This window comes from Daphnia pulex, chromosome 9 (genome assembly GCF_021134715.1).
Source record: "Daphnia pulex isolate KAP4 chromosome 9, ASM2113471v1".
Lineage (NCBI taxonomy): Eukaryota > Metazoa > Arthropoda > Branchiopoda > Diplostraca > Daphniidae > Daphnia > Daphnia pulex.
Genome location: NC_060025.1, coordinates 3,738,270 through 3,759,049, shown reverse-complemented (window position 1 = coordinate 3,759,049; position 20,780 = coordinate 3,738,270). Strand labels below are relative to the sequence as shown.

The 20,780-nt window shown below is 40.0% G+C and overlaps 1 protein-coding gene and 1 long non-coding RNA gene across 3 annotated transcripts; one reads left to right on the top strand and one right to left on the bottom strand.

Moving 5' to 3' along the window:
* Positions 1-5,653: 5,653 nt before the first annotated feature.
* Positions 5,654-20,058, bottom strand: LOC124201605 (reelin-like). Of its 2 annotated transcripts, XM_046597768.1 has the most exons (43): positions 19,688-20,051; positions 19,422-19,507; positions 19,202-19,329; positions 19,056-19,129; positions 18,883-18,985; positions 18,477-18,797; positions 17,990-18,221; positions 17,760-17,926; positions 17,388-17,691; positions 16,939-17,307; positions 14,650-16,856; positions 14,417-14,583; positions 14,114-14,342; positions 13,743-14,026; positions 13,153-13,672; positions 12,931-13,074; positions 12,714-12,879; positions 12,466-12,648; positions 12,258-12,369; positions 12,021-12,174; positions 11,860-11,953; positions 11,555-11,778; positions 11,240-11,481; positions 11,017-11,170; positions 10,796-10,949; positions 10,608-10,706; positions 10,383-10,530; positions 10,217-10,324; positions 9,963-10,134; positions 9,730-9,872; positions 9,510-9,670; positions 9,141-9,337; positions 8,393-9,058; positions 8,199-8,307; positions 7,855-8,128; positions 7,568-7,786; positions 7,465-7,474; positions 7,214-7,394; positions 6,863-7,104; positions 6,630-6,800; positions 6,324-6,545; positions 6,003-6,171; positions 5,654-5,925 (listed from the first exon to the last, which is right to left on the bottom strand). In XM_046597768.1, exons 1-43 carry the CDS (start codon positions 19,905-19,907, stop codon positions 5,794-5,796), a joined length of 10,461 nt encoding a protein of 3,486 aa, XP_046453724.1. In that variant the 5' UTR covers positions 19,908-20,051; the 3' UTR covers positions 5,654-5,793. The 2 variants fall into 2 exon arrangements, with proteins under 2 accessions (XP_046453724.1, XP_046453725.1); XM_046597769.1 differs by lacking the exons at positions 5,654-5,925; positions 6,003-6,171; positions 6,324-6,545; positions 6,630-6,800 and having other exon boundaries at positions 7,050-7,136; positions 19,688-20,058.
* On the top strand, positions 19,857-20,273 carry LOC124201607. The gene is made up of 2 exons (XR_006877605.1): positions 19,857-19,991; positions 20,064-20,273. It is a non-coding gene; the product is annotated as an uncharacterized LOC124201607 (long non-coding RNA).
* Positions 20,274-20,780: the final 507 nt, after the last annotated feature.

Sequence of the window (20,780 nt, the reverse complement as noted above, 5' to 3'; positions counted from 1 at the left end):
ATCTTTGTGTTTTAGTTATGAATTATTTAAATTTGTTCGTTTTCCCTATCTCTTTACCTAGGGGAGCTGTAAACGATGCGCGCGCCCCTCTCTGGGAGAAGTGTTGGGTGCGATGGCGCCTGTGTTAAAAGAAGTATGGAACGCCAAAGTATTATAAGACTAAATATTATAAGATGTCCTTTTGCTTAATTGCGTACCCCCCCCCCCCTATATTTAAGTTTTATAATAAATTAGACTTTTCAATAAACCTCAAATTCTTTTGTATTTTACTTAAAGAAAACATCGTCGATTTGGGTCCCAATTTGCATTTACGCGGGCCGTGTCCCAGTTCGCTGTTTTATCCTAACTGCTCCAAATGAAGTGCTCTGTAAAAATTAGTGCTAAAAAATTAAGTGCTCTGTCGCATCCGCCGTCTAGCGGGCGGATCAAAATATTTCGTTCTCCACCTGCTTGTGGGAGGAGATGAAACTAAAGGGGTATTACATAGAATTTCAATGAGAGGAATTAATTTTCGAAAAGCAGCTGTGACAGGACTTCCCAAGTCAACTCTTCATCGATTATCTCACAAGATTATCAAATTGGCCAAAGCTCGTATCCATTGAAAAGGAATTTCATCATCACCAAACGTTCACGCCAGAAGAAGAAAATGAACTTGCACTATATCTCATCGTCTCCAAAAAGTTAAATCTTACACCACGGAAAACGAGATAATTAGCATTTATTTATGGTAAAGCAAACGCCATCGAAATGCCTTTTCAGTGGAATAAGTACGAGTCAGCTGGAGAAGTTTGATTCGCTGCTTTCCTGAAGCGGAACGCAAACCTTTCAATTTGTAAACCAGAAAGAACTAGCCAGGCAATAGCAATTGGGAGTAGTAAACCATCCGATGATTGGCAAATACTATGACAAATATCTAGATTTGTTGACAAAGTACAACTTTCTACATTCTGAAATACATAATACTGACGAAACAAACAACCCGACAGTGTTGGGCCCACCTAAAGTTGTTTCTGCAACAAGAAGTACCCAGGTGTGTATTGACCGACAAATTTTAACAGAAACTTTTTTTGCTGGCAGTTAATTTAAAATTGTTTAATGTTATATAAGGTGGTTAGCACTACATCTCAAGAACAAGGCACTATAATGTGACTATGTTTGCATTTGTTAACGCCGCTGGTCGTGCCATATCCCAGGTAAATTCATTTATCCTGTTAAGAACGTAAACTTCAAGAAAATTTTTAATCTTCCCGATGGGTTCATACCATTAGCCACGCCAAGTGGCTGGATGACAGATAAATTGTTTTTGATTTTCTAAAACCCTTTGTTAGTCAAATCACTTGTTCACCGGAGAACCAAATTCTTTTAATCCTTGATAATCACATAAGTCATATCAGTTGGCCAGTTGTCAAGTACTGCAAAGAGGTTGGAATCATTCTTTTCACGTTTCCACCGCACACCTCTCACGTGACGCAGCCTCTCGACAGAAGTTTATTTGGCCCTATAAAAGGAGACCTAAAACCAGCCCACAGTGACTGGATGAGGCTCCCTCCGGGAAAGAGAATTAGCATTTACGACGTGCCTGGATTGACTAAAGGTCCTTACGTGCGTCATTTCACCTTTGACAACATAAAAGCTGCATTCGTTGTATGCGGTACTCAATAGATTCACAATTCCAGAATATTTTTTCGCCCCCGCACAAGTCACCGATTTTACTGCTGGTAAACTATAATTACATCTACTTAAACGTTTTCTGTGTTAATTGATTTCCATTTATACATTCTTTGTTTCTCAACCGGTTAAAGCAGCAGAAGCAGACGACGCACAATAAACTGTTCCACAAAACACAAGTATTCAACAAGAATTAATGCAAGAAACAGTTCTCCATCATTTGAATCCAAAAGGGAAATATTTAAAAATATATATATTTAATGGCAACAACAGTAATGTGTGTCTTATAATGGTACTGTCATTACTCCGAAGGGGAGCCGCAAATACTGATAGCGTTCAAATGGGGTGGAAAACGTGTAAGATCGGTGGACGCTTCATCCAACGGAGCCTGAATTTATCCTTTAAGAGCGTCGATAATGAAGAATTGCATGCCCGACGGGATGGTTTTTTCGTGAAAGGTAAGTGCCATTCCGTACTCTATATACGATATTTATAATATACCTTTAATCAAAATAAATACAAATCCCCATAATTCTATAATACGTCTTTTCAGGAAAGCTTTCCGGAAAAGTTCAGTGAAAAGAAGGCAATTCTGTATCATGAAGTGGAATTTTTAGGCTATTAGACACCATCTGCGACTACGGGAATTCACAAAAAATCACGAAACGAAAATTGGGAGAGACCTCAAGATTGCAATGGAACAATAAGGAGAGCTTCAACTGATCAGAGTTTAATGAAACACTATTCCTAATTCTGTTGCTATAAACTTTAAGTTCAAATTATTTTTAATTTAGATGCAATGAAGGAGATGTACCTTACTCCGAATGAAGTGTAGCAACGTAAAACTCTCGTCCTCGGTCAAATGTGAGAGTGGAGACTAAATTTAATCCCTGAGGTATATTTATATACGAAGGTCCTTAACAATATAGGGTGTGGGGTATAGGGGGTAGGGGAGTAGTAGCTAGTAGTGAAATTCAGAGGGTTTAATGTCCATTTAGTATTCCTTTATACGTTTCTTCCCTGAATGACCAATCGTCACCAAATTTTGTACATAATTCTGTCAAAATTTGATACATTGCGGAACGATTTTTTCATTTGTTTTAATTACTGTTTTAAAAATTTAATTTGCGTATTTGTTACCTAGCTGGTTGCCGAATCCTAGTTAGTGAATTCGCTTTGTTTGCTTAACCTTCTAACTGTCAGTGCAGTGAGTGCTCAGCAGTGTAAACAAAAAGAAAAAAGTTTGAATCTTCCTTAGCAAGACAAGTTTTCATGATATGATATTGATATTTTGATGATATTTGATTTGATTTTTATTGTTCTTGTTCGATTTCGTCTTTATTGTTCTTATTATTTCCTCATTTTGTTTACTGTTTAATAAATGATGATCTTGATTTTAATAAATTTTTTGATCAAGTAAAATTTCTATTCCCCTTTTTTTTAACAGTTAGTCATCAACCAAGAAGTTGAGGAACATTTTAAAAATGTTTGATCATACTCATTTTGAAGCTCTGGGTCATCTCTCTCTTCTTCCCTTGTCCTCTCTACGGTCATCAGATCTTTTGGTGGCCGTGAAGAGTTACCACCGATCTTCGTATTCATTTATTAAATGAAACTCAAAAAATTTGAAAATGACACTTGTCATAGAACTAACGAAGCTCTTCATTTTGCTTTTTTTGGCGTCTTTGTAGTGTTATTTTTTCCCTAATTAAAGAGCGGCAAAGTAGCCATTTTTAATACGCTTCTACAGCGTGTTTCCAAACTTTTACATCCATTTGTAGATGCCCTCCCCTTAGATATAAAAATCTGAAAAAAATTCAGGAAGTAGCCAACTATTATGGCTACTTCCAAAAAAATTTCAACACCCTCCTTCAAAAACCCGATTTTTTGGGAACGCGGCGAAAATCGGCTTTTTACATAAGCTTCTCTCCGCTCCTCTCGTGCGTTTCCAAACTTCTGGTAGGTACTGTACAATTCAGAAAACTGAAATTAAATGTTTACTTTTCTTCTTTTGTTGTTATAAATGAAATTTATTTTTCCATAAGAACAGCATACAGCATTATTTAAGTTATATACAAAACTAGAGTCATTTAATATGGTTCTCCATATCTCTTGTGGCGGACACATAGTGCTGTTACACGTGTCAGGATTTATTTTTGATTGTTCACAAAATTTCGTAATTGATAAGTTAATTATATTTTAACTATTCTCTATCAATGTTTGTTACTTAATATTCCCGATAGTAATCCATCATATGTCTTTTCGATTTTTTTGTAATTGTAGAATGGGGAAACCTTAGTGTTCCGAGTTTATTTTATTTATTATTTTATTTTATTCAATTCCTATAGCACACTTTACATCTACATTATAAAATGACGCTTTAGGTAGAGTCACTCAAGGAAAATGTGCAATTTGGGTCACTTATAACATTTGCTGAACATTGTTGAACATTTTAAGTAATTCAATTTGTTATTTTGTTAAAGTTTAGGGGTATAAAAGAAAAAAAAAGAAAAAATCGGCAAAATTTCCCGTCTCTGAACAGGAAGTTGTTACCACTAGAGAAACTCATCATTCGGAGAAAATTTTGAATTTTCTAAGTTGAATTTTAAGTTGAAAAACGAAATTTTTTAATTCCACTTTTTTCCGCTCCCATCCTTTTGTTTTCCCTTTGGCACGAGAGAAAACAAAGGGATGGGAGCGGAAAAAAGGGGAACTATAAAATTTTGTTTTTCAACTTGAAATGAAACCAAGAAAACATCAATAAAAAATTGAAAATCAGACCTGAAAAAAAGCAAACGCAGTTCTATTTTTTAAAAAAGTCACGTTTCCCTAGCCCTAGCCGTTCAACTGCAAAAAAGGCCAAAGTGGCCTAATTTGCATAAGGTCTTCTCGGCTTTCCAAAGACTTTTAGAACGGGCCAAAAGTACTTTGAAAAATAGAAACAAAAATCTGAAAAAAATCAGAGGTGTTCTCACTACCTGTACCTATGTACACACCAAATTTGAAAGTATTTGGTTAAAAACTGTATTACTGAGAGGACTGCAAAAACAGCATTTTTGCATAAGGTCCTCTCGGCTTACGTCAAAAAGTTGGGCCCCCGTACCTTTTATCCCCCCGGGGCCTTTCAATCTTTCTGATTTTGTTTTTGCCTCGCTTTGGCTGGTGGGTTTTCGATGGGGTGGGGTATGGTTGGGGGGTCGGATCGGATGGGTCAGACAATAAAGCGGGCGCAATGCCTGTACGATGCTCTCTAGCAGATAAAAAATTCCAACGACTGCTGCGTTGCCGCGATGGATACAAATGTTAAAAGAGATGTTGAACAGCCCTATTATTAGCTGTAAGAGTTTTCATATCAACCATTGTGTATTAGTATGGTGGGGGAACTTATGGTTGGAATCGGCTATCTCGGCTGAAGCCAGTGGTCACGCTGCCTGGTGGACAATTGGGTGAACTATGAGCTATAAACGGTTTGAAAATTTTCTAAGTCCGTTTGCACTTTGCTTATGTACTTATAAAGCTATAAAATCGTAAAAAATGAGTCAATAACAGTAATTAAGTATTATTTTTCCAGCTTAAATTATTTCAAAATTAATAGACAATAAATATGAAAAAAAAAAATTCTGTAATGAGGTTTTGAACCTTTCTAGTTTCTACCTGAGTGTCGTAGCTCGTGACGTTAACCACTGCGACAACCGGTTGATGACTGCCATCGAAAATGTTAAATATATAAACTAATTTACAGACGAATTATTTGACAAAAGATTAGTATTTTGGTTCATAGAGGGCACCGACAATAGGTGACCAGCCCTGCAATTGGCTGTTAAGATTTTTTACTTTTCACTAAGCTCCGCCTCTTGTCCGGAAACTGGCTTCATTCGAGATAGCCGATTCCAACAAAAGTTCCCCCACCATACTAATACACCATGTATCAACGCAACGATTTTTTTTTTATCTTCAACATGTCAAAATTGAAAAGAAACATTCATTGAACATTGTCAAATTTGTTTAATTTATTTTTACGCGTGATGGTCATTTCAGGAGCAACAATAAACGATGTATTAAGCCAATTTATTATGAGAATGCTAATCTTTAGAACAACTTGTTGGGTAAAAATTTTCACTGAATTTAAATCAGAATTTCCACGTTATCTAGCGCCCATTGGTCCCAGTTAGATCCCCCGTGTTGTGGTTGCCACCATCGAAATTGGATAGTCGAAGAATTCATTTGCATGGGAACATTATAAATCATTCTTTGAGGCTATTTTAATTTGAACAACAGTTTGTAAGTCTCGAAAAAATTTAAAAAAAAAATTATTTTTTGGTAGGCTAAATTACCTGGATGAAATTGCGTATTCCGTGAGAAGCAAGTAAAAGCCAATCTACACCATTGTAACTGTATTGAAGAAGTACGGTTCGATCAAAAATATCTGATCTGTTTGAAGGTTGAATCCTACACGAAGGGATCTGTTGTGGGGTTCCTATGCGGATTACGAAAGCTACACGCCTAACAAATAAACTATGATTATGCTATATGCTTTTCAGTCCTTATTGTAAATAAAAAGTGAGAATTCAGAGCTATATAAACACATATTATTGATGCAGTTCTAAAGCATTTTTGCATTGTTATTATTGTTACTGTTATTTAGGCCTACATACCTTACGATACCGACGTCCATTGGTACAGTAGAAGCCATCCTTGTTCCACATCCATCGAAATGTAGATGATTTCCGTGAGCAAGAGGAATAAGAGATCCGCAACCAATTTTAATACTCCCTCCGTTGATGCTTTCCCACAAATTCGGTGGATTGACGATATCGTCGAAGTGATCCATTACAGGTAATAAAGAAACGGAGAGCACCGTATTTGAGCTCGCGCAGCTTAATAGTTTTTTTTATAATTAGAATGTTGAAAAAAATCTTTTTATCGGTGAATTAATTACGGTATAATAGCACAAAAGTTACCTAAAGCCTTCATAACCATTGTCGCATAAGCATCGTCCACGAAAACAGTCTCCATGGCCGTGACAATGAGACGGACACATTCGCCCAATATAAACATCTTTAATAGCCCACGTGTTTTTCTCTCCTCTTCCTATACCTTTTTTTTGGGTTATCCAACGGAATTGCCACGTACTAGAAAATAAGAAAACATTAACCTATTACACTGAACAATCTAATTTTGTAATAACATTAACTTGGAAAACGGTATCGATTTCAATGGAACGATGACCCGTTGCCACGTTGGAAAATTATCAAACGTATAAGCAGTAGAACTGTGATACATTTGAGGATCACATAGCGAATTAGTTGAACTAGGAAAACAATTGGGTTTCGCCAAGGACCAATAAGGTTGTTCGTATCCTTGTCTCATTTCAAATCTTATTTGACTTCGATTGTTGTTAGCATGGCAAGGTATTAGTCCGCAAGAGGTTCTGATCTGATTAACACAATTCAAAAACACACTTAAAACTTGGATGTTTTAAGATATGTTTTAAGTGACTTATTTAGCCTAGTAACTATCACTTTATTTTATGACTTATGAGTACCTTAAAGTAGACTGCGTAATTTTCTTTAACATGGACATGTCTACTTGTGATTCCTGCAATCCGATTATTTTCACTGGATATGAAATTCAATGAACTTTCCACTTCAGGTGTGCCACAAATATTATTTGAAATGACGCCATTCGGATGAAATTGCCACTGGGTTTGATTTAGTAGTTCAGTACTTTAAAGTCGTAATATCGTTAGTAATTTTCTTTTTGGATATTGCACAGTAGTATTATTATATTACATACCCGAATGTATCTAGGGAAAGTTTTCATGAATAACAAAAAAATTTTGAATGATTTAAGGTTAGGTAATTAATTTTAATTATTTAATTAATTTCTAGTATAATACCATAGATTTCAGTCAATTGTTCTCTGGAATATTCGATGGCAATATTATCGATAAGCCACATTGGGGATTTTTTAATCGTTTCAGCCTCAGTCCCAACAGGTTGCCACCACCGCAAAATAGAATGAGAATTTTGACAGTCTTCCGGAATAACCGCATGAACTGACGCGGGGTTTATGTAATGTTGAGGAAAGTAGTCTTGAATTAGAATCCATTTGAAACCTTAAGGCAATTCAATTTTATAAACGTCCTGATTATAAAAAGCAAAAAAAAAATTTTTCTCCTCAAACCATTATCAGGTGAACACTGTAAAAATACGTTTTGTGTCATATCTTCATTGTCTCTTCGTCCTTTGTTCAACTGAAAGTTAAGAATAAACTCAACGTTTCGACCAAAAGTCAAATCAAGCGCCACAGTTTGCAGTAGTTTTATCCCAGGCCCTTGAAATAATCCTGCCGTCCCATCACCGAGTCGTTCATTAGGATGGACAATTTTTCCACCACTGAAAAATCTCCAATGCGGTTTTACTGTCGTCCCATTATTGAAGTCATCAGATAATGTTTGCTACAAAAATGAAAGAAGCGACTCTTATTATTTTAGTTAAATTCAATGTATGCACAATTTATTATTGTACCAATCCAACAAAAACTGGATTCTTAATGTCGGCTCCCATATCGAAATCATTAATTGCCCATGAAACAGAGACAGAAGATTTCGGATGCCTCCAACGAAATCGAGCAAATCTTAAAAAATTATATAATGAAAAAAATATATGAATGATAAGTATGAAAAAGATAAATAATGTTTTAAATGTAAAATTAAATTAACCTTGCTCCGGATATAAGTTCAAGTGAGTATTGGTAAGTCTGCCATTTATCAAGTTTCGGGAAAACGCTTGGTATTTGAGGACCCTGGCCTTTTTCACCTCGCACTTTTAGGGGATGAAATAACTTCCATGTGATGCCGTGATCATATGAAACTTCAAATCGAACGGGAAATTTAAGTGGAGTATTAGACAGCTCTACGGAATCAGATCCATGGCCGCAATCACCGACAATCAAATCAAATGATAATATGTGACCTTTAGCGCTCACAACCCAAAAGTCTGAAGTTTCCAGAATTGATTCTTCCACTGCATTGGATCTACCACGCATGATATGTCCTCGCTGACCACAAAAGGAATCCTGTTGTTCAACATTGATCTTTCTCCACCACAATTTTTGTCCGAAATGACCGTCCAGTGATTGCCTCATATGTGTAGGATTTACTGGCCCCTCAGGCTCTTCTGCTTGATAGTCCGGATCAAGATCGCGTGAAGGAATGTTTCTTTGTTTAAGAATTTCTAACGCAGTCAACGAGATATTCAAAGGACGGTCGATGATAAAGCTATCGATTGCCCAGTCTTCTGTCATCCGTCCTGCTGGTCCCAGTTGCCACCAACGTAACTTCACTGCATTCGTTTGAGCTTCATCGGGCACAAAAAAACTGACGAGCCTGTTTTAGCCAAAGTAATAGTTCAGATGCCTAAATCTTTGATGGCTGATTGCTCTTAAAGAAAAATGCGAAAAATACTCACTTTGAATCTTGAAATTGACTGAGAGAGATGGTCAAACCAGGCTGCCATTTAACACCTCCGTTCAACGAAAATTGGAACAGTAGTACTCCGTGGTTTGGGCTACTCTGCACTTTTCCACAGGCAGATCTCAAGTGAAATTGTACCACTATGACTTCGCGTAGATCCAGTTCAAGGGTTTCGGCGTATCGGTCACAAGCCTGCCGTGTTAAAATTCTTTGAAATTATTTCACACTCCCTTAATTCTCGTTTTTCTGCGTTTTTCAATATCCATTTGTAGCCAAATTTTTTCTCGTTACAACACTTGATTATACTTATTACAATTATTTGCAATAGTTATGTATTCAAATTTCTTATCCTCGATAAATTTACCTCGTGAAAATGCAAAGCTGGACCGGAGTCCAGATTTCCACAAAGAGACGATATAGACCCGCCGTTGATCCTCGACCACAGTATGCTTGAATTCCAACTGTTGTTGAATGTTTCCCGTACACTTGAAAAAAGCTTGGTAGACGATATTTCACAGCTCTCTCCTACGAAACAAAAATACAAACCGTCGGTCTTGTGAGGTATTGATTTAGGGATGACTTACCAGTCCAATTGCGATGACACTGGCAGGATCCTTCCCAGCAGCGACCTCGTCCGTTACAGTGCCCACATGCAGCTCCGATATAAACCCAATGCAGTGTCCAGTCAACTGATTCATCGTCACTTATCCATCGGAAACGGATTACGCTGTAGTTTTTTTTTTTAATTGAATTAATGAGATGTAAAATTGTTTGACTAATATAGAGGGGAAAGTCCCAATCTCAACACTTATAATACCCTTTATTTACTGGGATTGGTACAGTAATGGAACGTCGATATCCTGTGGCACGCGACAAGAGTTCCGTGTGGTATTCAAAAGCATTGCAATCGACTTCTTCTCCCGGCAGACATTCATCTGGGAGATTTCGCCAAACAAGTCCATAATTATCGGAATATTCCAGCCGCACTCCTGTGTGGTGGTTCATTTAAATTAATTTGAATTCCAAAATTATGAACACCTTGTAAATTTAATATGCAAGTGTAAAACTTACGATTGCATGCATTGGGATGATCACATCCTGAGGATGTCGCGTATTGGAAATACATGTGATCAACTACTTTGATGTCTTTTGTCATAGCCATACTTTTGCCATTGGGATCTTTCAAAAAATAAAAGATTAAATGCCGAATTTAAAAGAAAATGTGCGACTAAATTACTGGGGAAATGAAGAGTTGAATTAGATGAGCCACAAGACGGTTCCAGTGTTCCTCCAGAGAAAAAAAGCCAATTGCTTCTAGTCGTTTCAATCGATGTAAAGTCATCTTCTAAGGAGCTCTTGGCATAATATTCTCCTCCGATAAAAATCTGGTGGCCGCATTATTTTCTTTTACATTCTAGTATTATTTTGTAATGAATCTAATAATAACTGTTTGATTCTTTACCTCGTCAATAGCCCAGGTGGTGTGATAGTTTCCGTTCCGTCCTCCCAATTGAGACCATTTCAACCGGGTGGCTAAGCTAAGCGCTCGGCTAGGAAGAGGCTGTTATTGAGGCCATGTTAGTGGTTAGAAGATTTCATGGCTTTTATTTGTTGTAATAAATCAACTGAAAAAAAATATATACAAAGTACCACTTGGTGAAGCTGTTGAATTGATAAGCCATCAAGTGGGAAAACTTCGAAGGTAGTCCATTCGATTCCACCATTAATAGAATAATCGAGGATCACGAAAGTTTCATCTTCCGAAGGTATTGATTCGGACGAGTCGAGATGAAATTGGACGAAACTATTCAATTGGGTTAGTATTTAAGATATTATCAAAAACTGATTTTAGGTAATGTTTCTTTTTCTACTTCGCATTAGACAGATCAAGGTCGCGTGTTTCTAACATTCTGACTCCTACACGGTCCATGACGAAGGCTCCTCCAATACCGATATTTCTTGATGATTGATCTCTGACTTCACCTCCTATTCGCCGAATCCAATTAAAATTTTCTAGCGGATCTTCTACAAACATTAGTAGAAAAATATTATGGAAGGCGATAGATTTTAATCATTTTTCTTTACAGTCATTACCGGCAGTGATAAACGATTCGTGAAAGTCATGAGGATTGAGAGTCGAATGTGTCACCGTCTCACAGGCATCGCCCTGATATCCGCCATCACATTCACAAGATCCTTCTTCCGTGCACCTGCCATGCCCGTTACATAGTTCTGGACATTGCGGACTCAGAATAACGTTGCGTATAGCCCATTGGGGAGTTAAATGTCCGTAAGTTCCATTCAAGTATCCCTGATACCATCTAAATCGTATCGCCCTGCAGGGAAAAAAAAAAAACATTTTTTTTTTATAGCACGAATCTACTGTACATTAAATCGCTTTCAATTTACTTGCTCGTTTCCAACTGCGAAAGCATAACGGTTTCCCTTTTCCATGCATTTGTCGTTTTGGAAGAATAGACAGTGGGCATTTGATGTGGCATCCGGTCGTAAGGATTCCGACTTGACTCGTTATCATTTACCACAAGGTGCCAATCTTGACCACCGTCGTTGGAATATTCCAAACGAATAGGATATTCTAGATTTGGGTCAGCTGTTCCACACCCGACATTTACCTTTTTTTAAAATATTTATTCCATGTAAAAAAAAAGTTAATATAGATATTGTCACAGCCTTGTAACAAACTTAACTTATACCTCAAATTGAAGGACGGATTCTGGTGCAATCATGGCATCGCCCGTGAAGACTTGCTGCTCTCCTAATTCCCCATGGAAAACAAGGGCGTCATCTCTATAAAAACACGGGAAAATGTGATCGCGAGTCAAACGTAGTAAATTTACAAAATAAAAATGTCAACCTGGAACAAAACGACTGAACCTGACCACCAAACCAAGTCAGCCATGTAGAACTGTCGTTGCTAGGATTCTGGAAATTGCTCGTCATGATTGCACCCAATGGAGTTGTGCTGTGCAGAACCAAACCGTCAATAGCCCATGTATCCCAGCCTTCTCCTGTTTGTCATATATGGTACTCGTATTATTCATACTGCATGAAAAATTAAACAGATTGTCTATAGATAAATGACGACGTATACCAGCGTGAACGGGTTGCCACAATCGCAGGCGTGTACAGTTGGTTAAATCCGGAATACGCATCAAATTGATAATCAGGAGTTGTGGGTCTTGTTGCGGATGAACTTTGACTTCCTAATAATGTTTTTTTTTTTTTTTTTAGTTGCGTCAAATAAAATGTGCCTGAACTATGCAAAATTAAATTGAAACCGATTGGACATTTTGTCATACTTGGATAAGAATCCAAGTAATTCCACCGTTAACTGAATGCTGTAATAAAAGTCGTTGGTGTGAGGGTTCCAGTGAATTGGCGTAACTTTCCAATTCCGCCCAGCAGTTAAACTTGATAGACATTTGAGCATAAGATGCTGCTGTCAAGTCCAAATCTATTGACTCAAAGTAGCGCAGTCCGTCCTAGAAATAAAATTATTTTTTTTAAATCTTATTGCGTGTAAGTATAGCATACAAGTAACACTAACCTTATGAAAAATAGCGGCCGGACCAGACATCAACACTCCGCATCCAGTTGAAATGCCTCCACCAGAAATGCGTACCAAATTGGAATCCCCGTCAAAATGGCTCGTAAGTCTCCGAGGAAGAGGTTCGATTGGAACACAATCCAAGTTACCATATCCGGCATCACAACTTTAACAACACTTTATTATTAATCTGACTGATCTGTATTACACAGAATACCTGCATTGTCCGTTTTTGCACGTTCCATGACCAGAACACATCCACGGACATGTGCCGCCAATGTAGACACGTCCAACACCCCACACGGTCGGCCCACGATCCTGTCCATTTTCGCTGATCCATCGGAAACGCGTCGATTCAGTTCTAAAAGAATTGAAAAAAGAAAAGAAAAATTCTGTTTTTCAAATATTCTGAAGTCAGCTGATGAAGCTCCTCTCTCACATGGAACGCCGTGGTAAGTGGACGGTGATTCGAGATGCGTTGTTCTGCACATTTAAAAAATATCGACTGGGCGGATGGAGGTATTCACACTGTTGGCTCAGTTGGTGCAACATGTAGCATTCCAGTTCGACCAGGCTCCAATGACGACCCATGTCCGTGGAATATTCAAATCGGACCTCTACATTCCTCAAGGTGTGCTCTTCTGGTAATATCAGCTGAAACTGAGCGAAGGTAGGATCGGTGATTTCCATGTCCCATGTTTCCGCATACGACAAGGAAGATCCGTCCTCTAAATCAGCCGGTCCTAGCAAAGTGTCGACGGGATCGAGCGGCTCATGAAATACCAAGCCTTGCCAACCCATCCAATCCGTGATAGTGCCATCCTTCACACTACCATCAGTGGTGTCGCTGGACTGATGTTCTTGGACAGGTTCATCCGACTGATTCTCATATTCGAAAACGACTGGGTTGGTCATGTTCAAATTGACGAGTACGTCATCCAGGTACCACTGCAGACCGTCTAAGGCATGGAACCGATTATAAAATTGTTATTCATCTCGTACAATTATAAATCTGTAATCAATAAATGCCTCGGTTATTGGCGTTCGGGTAGGTGAGTTGCCACCATCGAATTTTGGTTCTTGCCGTTCTAGCGGAATCTGGCAAACTGAACCCTATCCTCTTCTCATCGATTTCCGAATTCAAGGGCCAGGTTTCCAGGGGGTTCCAGGTTAGTCCGTTGTCGTTACTGTAGTCAAGAACTAAAAGACTGGCAGCGGGTATCTCTACCGACAAAGATTTACGTTTGGCAGCCAGGCGACAGTTTTGCTTGTAAATGGAGACGCTAGTGACAGCCAAAGTGAACTGCACCATTCTGCAGAAGTTTTAAAGCGTGATTTAATTCAATTTAGATTAGTTTCAGTGATATGATATTAGTTAAAAACAAATTATGGGCAAAAACCTCAAGTTTCTGGTATCAATTTCCAAAGTTTGTAAAGAGCGCGGCCCCCGACTTGCGAAGAAAACAACTCCATCTGTCGAGCCATCGCAGTAATTCGGCATCAATTTCCCGCCGACGATGCGACCCCAATGGGGACGCAATTTTGGTGACGCATTCGTGTGTTCCTTGTAAACGAAAGTGTCGTAGAAACCGGCTATTTTAGTCTCTTCCGTCTCCGAACAGCCATCACCTGGTACGAAAGGTGAATTGGCTAATTTTTTTTCAGAAATAAAAAACAAATGAGCTAAATTCACCGTGACGTACCCGAATAGCCAGCCTCACAGGAGCACACCGAATTCCAACATCTGCCGTGTCCAGAACACGAGGACGGACATGGATTTCCGATGTACAAGTTCTGTATTTGGAATCCACGAAGTGGATGGTGTTGTTGATCTCCGAGTCGGTGGTGCAACCAACGAAGAAGGATCGGCCTGTGAATCGGTCAAATGTCAATATCCAAGAAATTACGTACTAGGTATAATCAATGAAACGTTTACTTGTTGGCCATGGCTTCGCTAGTGCGGAAATGAAATCGATTTTCATTGGCATCCTCCGATGATGTGAAACTACGATAATCTAATCGGCTAGACTCGTAAAACCCAAGGCAGTTCGACCAGGTGTGAAGGCATTCCGGTTGAACCAACTGCCAATCCACTCCACCGTCGGCCGAGTACTCCAGAAGAATTTGTTCGGCAGTGTCGGGAAAAGTGGTCGAATCGACGGGCTGGACGACAACGTCGAATTGAATTGTATCCCCGACGTCGAGAAATAATTTTTGGGTTAGGGCGCCGTACCACGCGATCTTGCTGAGACAACTCGAGTCGAAGACCAGACAGGACGACTTGGGATCCGGATCATTTCGCACCAGCCAAAAGTTCGTGTTGTCAATCAATGGTGATTCCAGTTTACCAATGTCAGGCCCAGTCAACACATCCGCCTGTGACGAGCTGGCCAATCCGGCCACGCTCCACACGTTTCGATCCTTACCGTGGATGCCAGTTTGAACGAAGCGGATTTTAAACGGCGGCGGATGCGTTTGGGATCGTATGCTCTTGGACGGTAAGATTTCAATTTGTTCAAACTGAGGCTGCGAGAAAAATGGGCTGCGGTACTCGCGGAGCAGTTTCCAGTCGATCCCGTTCCAAGAGATTTCCATCTGAACAAATACGTCGTGATGGGACCCAATTTGGGACGATTCGCAGAATCCTAACCGTAGGAAGAACATGACGACGATGCCCGGTGAGTAGCTGATTTCCTTCGTCTCCAAATAACGCATGCCGAGCCCGTCAAGCATGATATTGTGCGTCCCGCGCACCAGACATCCATCGTGATCCATCAGATAATCACGTCCGCCAATCGTCAGCGCTAAGGACTGGTCGGAGGCTTTGAGCGTGGTGAGCGGAGAATCGGGTAGACAACTCTCGCCGCTGAACCCGTCGTCGCAAACGCATCCGGACAGGGCGCAGCGTCCGTTGCCGCGACAGAGTTCAGGGCATTCGTCGGGCCCCGCGTAAAAATAGTCGACACCCAGCGGGCTGCGATCGGAGGGACGGCTTCCAGTCTGAGCGATGCGAAATCGAGTGGCTTCCGACCACGAAGCTGGCGGAAGTTTGATTCCAATCCTCCTCCAATCCTGCAAGAAAGATACGTGTCGCCGGCTGTCGTCCAAATCGTTCCAGTGCTTGCCGCCGTCGACAGAGAACTGGACCACGATGCTGTTGTTGTTGAGTAGCGGAGTCGATAAACTGCAGCCAACCGCCAGCTCTAGCTGGATCACGGAAAATGGCTCAATCCGAACCGGATAGGTCTCTTCCCCTTCGTCGGCTTGAAGAACCATGACGCCGTCCCTCTTGCAGAACGTTTCGGGCGTATGACGGCCGACGAAAGCATCCGCCGTAGTCGGAAAACTGATGTCGGAACTGCTGTTTCGGGTCAATGTCTGAGTCAAATTAGGACCGACGTAGAGATCGTCGACAGCCCAAACGTCCTTTGCAGGTCCGGAATGTTGAGCCTGCCAAATTCTGAACCGACAGCTCGGCCCTTGAGCTTCCGGCGTCAGTTGAATTCGGATTAAACGAGTTGATTCTTCTTTGGTTTGATAGGGCTCGATAAATTTGAGCAGAGTCCACGTTATGCCTCCGTTGCAAGAGGAGTGAACGTAGATGGTCTCGACTAGTCTATCGGGTCCTGGGCAGTGCTGGTGTAGTTGACTTCCGGGCCCGTTCATTCTGAGAGCGAATCGCAAAATGTAACTCTCCGTGGTGTCGAGATCGAGGGTCATTAATTGGCGACTACCAGGTTGATCGAAGACTGCCGCTAGTCCAGCTCCAACTTGTCCGCATCGGGCACTCAACTTGTGTCCAGAAAATCGAGCGAATGAATTAGAAATGCTCGTCTCGTGTTCAAAGTTTTCTCGCAAAGTTGGCGGAAGCTGCTGGACTGGATGCTGACACCATTCACCGTGGTAGCCATCGTCGCAAGAGCAAAGGCTTTTTTCTATGCACGTTCCATGACCGCTACACCCCATCGAGCATTCTTCAAGGTAGATGTCATCGACGGCCCAGTGCTTTACATTGAGATTAGACGTACTGCGACCCTTCTGGATGAAGCGGAAGCGCACGGATTCGGCCAGCGAAGCAAATGAAACGGGAAGAGTAATGCGATCCCACGGACGCGCTGCCATCTCTTGGCTAGACCAAGTCGTCTACAATTATAGAAAACATTTCAAATTGAAAATATTTTACATTTTTTGTCCAGCCTAGTCATGAATGGTTAGGTTGAATCACCTGGATAACATCTGATAGGGCACCAGTACACGTTGGAGGTAAACAAAGATTGTGAAGATTGTTCCAGCTGCTTCCCTGGTCGGTTGAATACTGGACTAGCACATGGAAATTGTTTTCTTCTTGAACAAGCTGGCGGGTATTATAACTAAGTGAGGAGGTGTTTCCGCCGGGTAGATCGCATGCCATATTCAAACGAAATTGCAAGATGTGTTGGATGGGCGACGGAAGCGTTGGAAGCAATTGAATGTCGTCCACGGACCAAGGCGATAACTCCTTTTCAGACGCTGGCTCACCCAGCAGTTGCCAGCAAATCTTTGCGTCTTTTTCTTGGGCTTCGTTAGGTATCGATATTGAAGGCGTAACAGGCACCTTAGAAAATTAATGAGACACATTTGCTACCGTATTATTTCTGATTAATCAAATGTTTTGAAAAAATTGATCCTACTTACATTGTCAAGGACAAGTCCTGACAGAATGACCAGTTTCTTTCTATTGCCGTCGAAACGCTCGATCCATACGTTCAGCTTAGATGGAGTACGCTTCGCCGGTTTGGCAGTTGATTTGGTATTTTTAGTTTGCTTTATTTCACACGAGTTAAAGGGCTTTAGGTGGAAGCGCAAATTGCCAGCTAAAGACAAATTCATCGGTGGGGAGCAAACCGAGAAAACGGAGCTGTTGGACGATTGCTGGAGAATCAAAATTCTTTTCTCATTTTCACAGCCGGCATCAGTCCGAGCATTCTGAAACTCCCAACTGGGAGATTAATGTACGAATAAGTTAGTATTTCAGTCAGACCAATCATGAAACAAATATAAACGTACTGTTCGTCCAGGAGTAAAGCGTCAAAGTCAGCTCTCCATAGGATTTGGTCAGATGATATGGGGCTATCATTTGAAATGAGCTGTAAATCTCGAGTGGATGCCCAATTTGGGCCATGCTGGTTAGCACTGAACACCAACGCTCCACCTTTGCTATTTTTACAGCCACTCTGCATGAGGAGATAAAATTTAAAAAAATTATTGCGAATTTTATTAGATGGGAATAACTGTACGTGGATCTTTCCGCCAGGTAAGGACAGCCAGTCGGCCGTGTTGAGGGGATCAAAGTCTGCGTGTAATTCGGACGGTCGATCGGCTGTGTTGGTGACGATCACATCATCTACTCCAAAGCAAACAGTTTGGTTTTCGACTATTTCAACCGACCACCGCAAACATGTCTCCGGTTGTCGAACAGGTGACAATAAAGGAAAAACGTAAGAAGCCAGTTCTCTGGTTTTGGGTAAACTATCAAATCAGAAAGTAAACAGAAAACAGAAATTAATCAACTAGGCAAGTTCAGAGAACGATGCACGATGCATCAAGCATAAATGAAATTTTTAACTTAGTTATGCCGTGCTTTACATTTATCCAGTATTATACTGATATTTATTATTATTCATAATATGTATGATTTAATTTCACATGTGTACTTGTATCTAATACTTATATTTCAGAAATTAAACGAGAAATACTGAAGACGGTGTTGGGAATGTGAGTTACCTGGCAATGGTTTGCAACGGTTTCCAGTTAGAACACTCTGTGTCATAAGGAGAAGCTAACTGACCATAGAAGATTGTGATTTTGGTATTCAACCCCATACTGGCTGTCATGTCTTGATCGCCAATAGTGCAAGACGTTTGTCCGATGGTGAAATGTAGAGTTCCGGCGCTAGTCAAATTCAGCGCAACAGTAGACACGTGAAATTCGGTAGTTTCTGCATTCGAATCGGGAGATTCTCCCGGCTTGTTGCACACTGTTGCCGACAATCCATGAAAAATCGGCTGACAACTATTGCTAACTTGAAATCCTTTAGATTCGGTCCTATTGTATGATAATAAACAATGCAAATAATTTTTAAAAATGCCACAGTTTTTACATATGTGCTGTAGTATAAATATAGCAGTACCAAAGAGATGGGGTGAAATATCCGGTTTCGAAATCGTCACGGAAAATAACGCCTCCCTCCTGGTTCACGCCAGATAGCGTCACGCTCTCGGCGTCAAGATCGTCTAATATAGATGGATTCACTAGTTATCAAAAAATATATACAAATGGACAATTCTTGATGAATAGCATTACCGGAGTATTGTGGACATAGGTGAAAAATCCGTTCATCTTTTAACAGAATGGTTTCTTGGCGTGTAAATGTCCCTCTAATTATACGTCAAACTTGACTGCTATTATAGTCTGTAATGTGAAATTTAAAATGGATGGAAATGGATTACACGAAATCAATGCAGCCCATGTCTTCTGGTGGTGCCATCCAACGGAAATCAACTCGGCGTTCATCAGTGGGTCGTCGTTTTGCGTAAGAATGCAAAATGGTGCACATTTTTCGTTGACGCTGAGAAGTCTTTTGTTATGAAAAGGATGGAAAACACATCATAGATGGAATCAAACCAGCTTCAAATAGCAAGGCATAAATTCAAGTTATTGTTAGATTACTTGTTTGACGATGGAGCCACTTGGAGTTGCAGAATAGACTCCCGTGATCATTGCTGAATCAAAATCCTCGAGTAATCTGACAGTAACTGTAAAACATGAAATCGTTTTTATGCAAAAGCTATACGGTATTAGTAAATAAATTTAAAAATTTTCATTCTGATGAGCCAAAAAATAATAACAAAATGTCTGGCGTGTAGAGCTCAAATATCATAGCTCGTTGCAAATTAGAAAAATTAAACATTCTTGTAGCTTAATAGTAAATATACCTTTGTATACTTGGCCACCAATATAGGAACGTGGGTTTCCACCCAGCTCCACCTGGGCGATTTTCATGGAAGACTCATTGGGATCCCAATTGTCCGGCAATCGGTCAAACTGTTTGCAATTGAAAAAGAAAGGTGATGCGTCGACGGCATTAGATTGGCCGGCGATCAAATTCACGAAATCAAGTAGAGAGAAAAACAGCAAGCCACAAATCGGACGCATTGCCGCTATGTGGAGCCGTCTACGCACTGAACACCCCAGTTAGTTTTGAACGACACGCGTTAACTCAACTAACCAAAGACAAGGGTAACAACTGCTTTTATGAGAGCCGAATAAGTTTGAAAATGAGGCGTGATGAATACATCTAATATTATTCAGCATAAATATTTCTCGGTACTGAAGACTGATACACAGAAAGTCTGGGCGGATGAGTGTTTTATACGATATCGAATAGACTAGCCCCTTCCGGTGACGTCTAGTAGCCTAAATGTGACTGTACAGTACGTGTAACCTTTAAGCCGAACTCGTCAGTGTTTCAAATAATTTCACATTTCACAGTATGTTTTCCAAGTAAATTAATATACAGTAGGAGACTAATAGATTTATTTTTTATGCATCAACATATAGCTATGGGTGGCCACTACAGTTTATATAATATCGTATTGCCGTCGTTATTAGTAAGCCGCTCAGCCTAATCGCCTACCAACGTCATGCCGCTAAGCCTATCTGCCTATCTATCTTAATAATAAGCCAATTTTATAATAATAAGCCAAAGCCAGTATTATACGAATATAAGTCTCAGCACTGTATGTGTTGCTTAAACTCCAATAGATTACATGTAATTAATTGCTTGCACAAATTTGTCTGTATCAGTTTTTATGATAGTTTGAAAATGTGAATTTTTAACCAACTAAAATTTCATTTAAAAATTGATAATTTTCCCTGCATTTGAGCTCTTAATTAAATTATCAATATAGCCCTACTTGAGTGCTTGTATGGTTTTTCTTATGAAACACAGTTTAGTATATAAAGCGATTGCACCACCAACGCATTTGATTTTGTAATGCAACGTGATCATCTTTAAACTTATCTTAT

Excerpts from the sequence above, each read along its gene's own strand:
- LOC124201605 (XM_046597768.1), bottom strand. The coding sequence starts at position 19,907 with ATGCGTCCGATTTGTGGCTTGCTGTTTTTCTCTCTACTTGATTTCGTG. Across the intron at positions 17,927-17,989 it reads TACCTGGCGGAAAGATCCAC|AGTGGCTGTAAAAATAGCAA; the intron begins GTACAGTTATTC and ends CTCCTCATGCAG. Across the intron at positions 9,873-9,962 it reads CCAATCCCAGTAAATAAAGG|CGTAATCCGTTTCCGATGGA; the intron begins GTATTATAAGTG and ends AAAAAACTACAG.